This window comes from Phocoena phocoena, chromosome 20 (assembly GCF_963924675.1).
Source record: "Phocoena phocoena chromosome 20, mPhoPho1.1, whole genome shotgun sequence".
In the NCBI taxonomy this organism is placed as follows: domain Eukaryota; kingdom Metazoa; phylum Chordata; class Mammalia; order Artiodactyla; family Phocoenidae; genus Phocoena; species Phocoena phocoena.
In genome coordinates this window covers 6,747,164-6,753,782 of record NC_089238.1, presented here as the reverse complement: position 1 = coordinate 6,753,782, position 6,619 = coordinate 6,747,164, and the positions used below count along the sequence as shown (strand labels likewise).

Genomic DNA, 6,619 nt, shown 5'->3' with positions numbered 1-6,619 from the left:
TGAAGTTCTCATCACAAGGAAAAACGTATGCATTTCCTCTATTTCTTTTTTGTTGTTGTTGTTGGGGGTAGGAGTTTATTAATTAATTCATTTATTCTTGCTGTATTGGGTCTTCGTTTCTGTGCAAGGGCTTTCTCTAGTTACGGCAAGCGGGCACCACTCTTCATCGTGGTGTGCGGGCCTCTCACTGTCGCGGCCTCTCCAGTTGCGGAGCACAGGCTCTACACGCGCAGGCTCAGTAGTCGTGGCTCACGGGCCTCATTGCTCCGCGGCATGTGGGATCCTCCCAGACCAGGGCTCGAACCCGTGTCCCCTGCATTAGCAGGCAGGTTCTCAACCACTGCGCCACCAGGGAAGCCCTCCTCTATTTCTTTAGTGTTGCAATTGCAGGAAGTGACGGATGTTCACTAAACTTATTGTGGTAATCCATTCACGAGGTATGTAAGTCAAATCATTATGTCGTACACCTTAAACTTATACAGTGCTACACGTCAATTATATCTCAATAAAACCGGGAGAAAAAAAGAGCACGTGCATTTGGAAGGAAAAAAAAAAAGCCTGTGTGTATTCACTCCCAGCTAACTCTCAAGATCAGGGTCTCCCACCTTCTCTGGATCTTGATTCAGTCTCATAAGCACCACAAAAGTGATGAAAAGCTGAACTCCAGGTGTAATGTCCTGATGTGGATGAATGCAGGATGGGAAAAGGAGGGAAGACCCACATCCACTTGGGGCTGGTGGAGGGTCCAGTGCAGGGGGAGGGGATGGCTAGGAAGCCCGATCTCTTTTAGCGATGCAAGTACAGATCTCCCTCTTTCTGGCAGAGTGTGAAGACTGATCTAGTGGCGGGGGTGGGGGCGCAGCCGAGGTAGAGGATCCTTCGAAAGGAAGTCTAGGGGAGGGGCAGGGACATAAGAATGAACCAACGGGCCTGAAAGGAGTGCTAAGGATATGGGCTGAGGAGAGGTGGGCAGGGGATGGAGAAAAGATAAGACTGAGGGCGATGACCGACTCCCTGCATCAAGATGGGGCTGAGCGTCCATCATTTGAATGGGAGCGGGCAGGGATGGCTGGAAATCACCTTGGAGGAGTGAAGGAAACACAAGAACGACCTATTAGCAAATGTTGCATGGTTAAGTGTCTGGGGCTCCGGCCACGGGGGTCGGAAGGGTTGACGCGGGGCTCAGAGTTCCCTCCTACTGATCATAAAAGACGCTGAGCGAGCATGTAGGAGGTGGGATCTGGGTTTCACAGGAATGGACTTATTTCTCACAAACGACCCCACCAGGTACACTTGATTATTCTCCTTACTTTACAAATAATCCCCTATCTGAGAGGCTAGAGAATTTATTTGTCCAAGGCCACCCTCGCCGGTCTCTGATTTGAACGGAGCGTGCTCTGTGACTCACGCCAGACTCTAAGCCACAAAAAGTGTTCTCAGAGTGGGACGGCGATTAAGGATAAAGAGCTCAACATGTGGCTGACCGGAAATTCGCGAAGCAGGGGAAAAGAAAGGCGAAACGAACTAGTGCGGGTCTCAGGGAAGAGGAAGGGCCGAGTCACCAAATCAGAGGGAGCAGAGAGCCGGACCGCGGACCCCAAGTCAGAGGGAAAGAAGGGTCGGCACCCCCGAGGCTGGGAGGAAAGCGGAGCTAGATCTACAGGTCAGAGAAAGGAGAGGCCTGAATTCCCGGGGTGGGAAGGATGAGAGGGCCGGATCCCGGGATCCCCGAGGGCGGGCGGTGAGGCCCGCCTCACGGTTGAGGCCGCGCGGGGCGGGGCGCGGAAGGATCCGGGCAGGCCGTGCTGCGCCACCTCCGGTATATCTGTCCCCAGTCCACGGGGTCACCTCATTCCCCACCCTCAGATCATGATTTCTCCTCACACTACCGCGACGCCACCTCAGCCCGCGTAGCCCCGGCCATGGCTCTGTAGCCACGACCCCTCTGTGCCCCCGGCCAGTCTCCGCGCTCACCACGCCTGCGCCCTCCGCTCCTACCTTCTTTCTTCAGCCGAGGCCGCCGCCGCCTCTCCTTTGCGCAGCCATGGAGTGAGTAACCGCTCGCCTCTCCCTCTCCAACGGCCTTTCCCGCCCTTTCGAAGCTCGCGGCCCTCACGACCGAGTCTGGGGCGTAGGGAGACGAGACTGAGGAATCACGGTCGCGCAGGCGCAGAAGAGGGAAGACGGGTCGTTCGCGCGCGCTGTGGAGCATGCGCACTCGGCCCGATAGGGGGGAGGGTGCGTTCTTCCAGACAACGTTGGTGTTTAAAGACAGCACATGTGCGTTTGCGCCTGCGCACTAGTTCCCAGAGAGGGTGGTGGTTCGCCCCCGCCCTGAATGAGTCTGCGAGCGATTGCTCATGCGCATCTGTCCACCAGCGGTAGTATTTCTATGCAAAGGGCGGGCAGTAAGCAGCCGCACATGCGCACTGACCCCCAGGAGGGCGGAGGCCTGAGGGAGCAATGGGGCCGCTACGGCGGTGGAGCATGCGCTTTAGCCCTCGGCGAGAGGGCCGCGTGTGGATGGCGGAGAGTGAGGAGCTGTTCTCCGCCTGCAGCCTCCACCCGCCCGCCTCCACTTTGCTCAGGCGCAAAGCACATCTTCCCTCCGTTTCATTCAGGCACCTCCGGGGGGCGGGGGGGGGGGGCTGGTTTAGATTGACAGGGGAGAAGGCGGGACTTAGAAACGACCCGTTTAAGGGGATGGAGCTAGGATAAGAGGCGTCGCGGGGGGTGGGGCTTGGGGGGGTAACCCACGGTGAGAAGGGGCGGGACTAAGAAAACCGTTAGCTGAGGGGATGGTGTTTCTATCTGAGAAAGAGGCGAGGCCTCTGGGGAATCGTCGGGGAGGGGTGGAGCTAAAATAAACCGTGGGGGCGGGATTTGGAGGGACAGTGGCAATCACCGCAAAATTCAAAGGGAAGGGTGGGATTCGAACGGATGACATTGATGAAGGGGCGGGACAGGGGGAGTTCCCCTGGGAAGAGATTTGAGATGGACTCTAGGGAGGAGGTGGGGCCTAAAGGATGTATTTTAGAGGAAGAGGTGTGGCTGCAAGAAAATTCCCCTGGGATTGAGTGTTTTTTTTTTAATGAAACGGAATATTATGCGGTAGGTGGGAGGGACTTAAGGACATTCCCCTGGGAGACCATAGGTTTCTGTACTGGAAGGATTGGGTCTGGGGAATTCTGAAGAAAAGTAAATCGGGCGTAAAGAGAATTCCCTTGGGAATGGGTGGGGCTCAGATTTGGGGAAAGAAAGGGCAGATTTAGAATTCTGAAAGGGCAAGGAATCCCGGGGCCCTGGGGGTATGGCTTGGTTTCCCCGTGGCTTTGGCAGTAGGTGAGGCTGGCCCCTGACCCACTCACTTTTGTGTCACACTCGTAGGTACTCCGCTTTTGCCTTGGTGCCTGTCTTCGTCCAGCTGAGTAACCGCCAGAGCCTCCTGCCACTTGTTGGTGCAGCCTTCTCCATTGCCATCCGTGCCCAACGCCCGTGCTGCAGCCATGTCACTCCTGGCGACCCTGGGGCTGGAGCTGGACAGGACCCTGCTCCCAGCTAGCGGGCTGGGCTGGCTCGTAGACTATGGGAAACTCCCCCTGGCCCCTGCCCCCCTGGGCCCCTATGAGGTCCTTGGGGGAGCCCTAGAGGGCGGGCTTCCAGCGGGGGGAGAGCCCCTGGCAGGTAAGGGCAGGCAAAGAATGGAGGTGGGGTGAGCTGGGCTGTGGGGGGCAGGGGAGAAGAATTCATTCATTCACTTTTCATTCATTCAATAAGTATTTATTGAGCATGTATAATATGTCAGGCACTGTCTTAGGTGCTGGGGATACAGCTGGAAACAAGACTGACATGATCCCTGCCCTCTTGGAGCTCACACTTTACTGGGGAGACAGACAAGAGACATATTAAACCATAATGCATGGGGATAAGTGGGAAACACTTAGTAGCTGAGCTTAAAAATGACAAGGGGGATTTTCCTGGTGGCGCAGTGGTTAAGACTCCCAATGCAGGGGGCCCGGGTTCGATCCCTGGTCAGGGAACTAGATCCCACACGCATGCCGCAACTGAGAGTCCGCATGCTGCAACTAAGGAGGCTGCCTGCCTCAACTAAGACCCGGCGCAACTAAATAAATAAAAATAAATAAATATATAAATAAATATATTTTTAAAAAATGACAACAAGGACACGTTTAGAGCGGGGAGCCAGGAAACCCTCTCCAAGTCAGTAACATTTTGGCTGAGACCTAAAGAATGGTAAGGAATGAGCCATGAAAAGGGAAGAACTGGGCTTCCCTGGTGGTGCAGTGGTTGAGAGTCCGCCTGCCGATGCAGGGGACACAGGTTCGTGCCCCGGTCCGGGAAGATCTCACATGCCGTGGAGCGGCTGGGCCCGTGTACTGCAAAAAAAAAAAAAAAGGGAAGAGCTTTTCAGGTGGAGGAAACAACATAGGCAGAGCTCTTGAGGCAGGAAGTGTTTTATTCATTAGTGTATCCCAAATGCTTGGTACATAGTGGGTTTTCGATAATTAATTAAAGATGAAACAGGGTGTGTTTATGTGTGATTTAGTTTGCCGTTTACGAGTAAACTAGAGGGTAAATCAAGAAACCACAGATGTAGGCTAATCGGTAAAGAGGATGTTAGAATGGTTGAAGAAATGGCTGGTTGACTGTTTTGTTGTTTGGGTCATTGGTTGGTTGACTGGTTCATTGACTGTTTGGCTAATTGGTCGGTCAGTTGGCTGGTCTGTTGGTCTGTTGACTGGTTTGATGATTCCTTGATTGGTTGATTGACTGATTGGCTGGTTGGTGGTTTTACTCAACGAATGGGACGAATGAAGTAGTCGTGAGTGGGACCTGGTTGGGTGGAGGCTTAGGAACTCAAGGAGCTTTCTGTCCCTCTCCAATCCTCCAGGCGACAGCTTCTCTGACTGGATGACCGAGAGGGTGGACTTTACAGCCCTCCTCCCTCTGGAGCCCCCCTTGCCCTCAGGTGCCCTCCCCCCACCTTCCCCACCCCCACCTGACCTGGAAGTTATGGCCTCCCTCCTCAAGAAGGAGCTGGAGCAGATGGAAGACTTCCTTGATGCCCCACTCCTCCCACCATCCTCCCCACCTCCGACACAGCCAGCACCGGCACCCGCCCTCTCCCTTCCCCTCCCCCTGCCCACCTTTGACCTCCCCCCGACCCCGGCCCCGGACACCCTCGACTTGCTGGCCATCTACTGCCGCAGTGAGGCCGAGCAGGGGGACTCGGGGTTGGCGCCCCTGTGCCCCCCACAGCAACCCCCTTCTCCTCCCCCTCAACCCTCCCGCCCCACCCCCTACCCCAATCCTGCCGCCACCCGAGGGGACCGCAAGCAAAAGAAGAGAGACCAGAACAAGTCAGCAGCTCTGAGGTACCGCCAGAGGAAGCGTGCAGAGGGCGAGGCCCTGGAGGGCGAGTGCCAGGGGCTGGAGGCCCGGAACCGGGAGCTGAGGGAGAGGGCTGAGTCGGTGGAGCGGGAGATCCAGTACATCAAGGATCTGCTTATCGAAGTGTACAAGGCTCGAAGCCAGAGGACCCGGCCCAGCTAGCTGGGCCGGGTCTTCAGGCCATAGCGGGCATGCTGCTCTTCGGCTGTGGCTCACTTCTGTTTCTGGGGCTGAGCTGGGAGGTCCCCCATCATCCCCCTGCCTCTAGCTGCCGTCCAAACTTCCCCTCCCCCTCCCCCTCCCCTTTTATCCTTGCCTCCTTTCCTGTCCATTCTGAATTTGCTCCCCTCCTCCCTCCCCAGAATCATGGAATGTTTGGCCTTAGTCAACATCTATACCCTTCAACTAACAGCTGAGGAACAGAGGCCCATGGGAAATTGGGGGGGCAGGGGAGAGCTTGGAAACCTGGTCTCTCAAGCAGGGAAGTGAGGCCAGGAATCTCTGCAGAACGTCTATGCAGAGGAGGACAGGGAAGCCATCTGGAGACTAAGTCAGGGAGGGCTTTAAGAAAGCTGCCCGTAGAATACAAGCAAAATAAGCCAAGTGACCTTGGGGAACTACATTTGGGGGTGGAACCAAAAGGTGGCCGAGTTCACAGAGCAGGTGGGTAAGTGGGCAGCTGGGGAGGTGGGCGGGTGGGGGGGAATGGCTGGGTGTTCATTTTAGCTCTGGGAGGAAATCAGTGTTTTGTGAAGGTGTTGGGGGAGGGGCTGCCTCTAGGTGAGGGAGGGCGGAGACTGATCCTTTCTGGGGGTTGTGAGTGGAAATAAAATGAAGAATTTCCTCTGGCTGTGCGTCTTGTCTTTGAGAGGAGAAGTTGCTCGGAGGGCAGTCTTAGACCAAAGACGATAATTATAATAATGGAAATAACATAATACTTACGGTCAAGCACACACCGACACACAGTCAAGGCCAAGATGGGACTGATTGAACTGGTAAATGTACAAGACCCACTTTAGCTTCAATTTGTTACTTACGTAGACAGGGAAAAGAGAGAATAGCCAAAGGTGCGAGCTCCACGTGGTCCTTGTCACCAAAAAGGGTGACACCAAAAGGGGCCAGATGGCTGCAGCACAGTTGTGGGGTACCCTGTGATGAAGAGCCAGCCGTCTGAGCAAAGCTTCCCAGGGGAAGTCGGGAGGAAGTG

At 55.3% G+C, this 6,619-nt stretch overlaps 1 protein-coding gene across 1 annotated transcript; it reads left to right on the top strand.

The window, feature by feature from the left end:
- The first annotated feature begins 1,821 nt into the window (after window positions 1–1,821).
- On the top strand, window positions 1,822–5,574 carry ATF5 (activating transcription factor 5). The gene is made up of 3 exons (XM_065899302.1): window positions 1,822–2,049; window positions 3,388–3,684; window positions 4,913–5,574. The coding sequence occupies exons 2-3, from the start codon at window positions 3,507–3,509 to the stop codon at window positions 5,572–5,574; spliced, it is 840 nt and encodes a 279-aa protein (XP_065755374.1). The 5' UTR covers window positions 1,822–2,049; window positions 3,388–3,506.
- The last annotated feature ends 1,045 nt before the right edge of the window (window positions 5,575–6,619 follow it).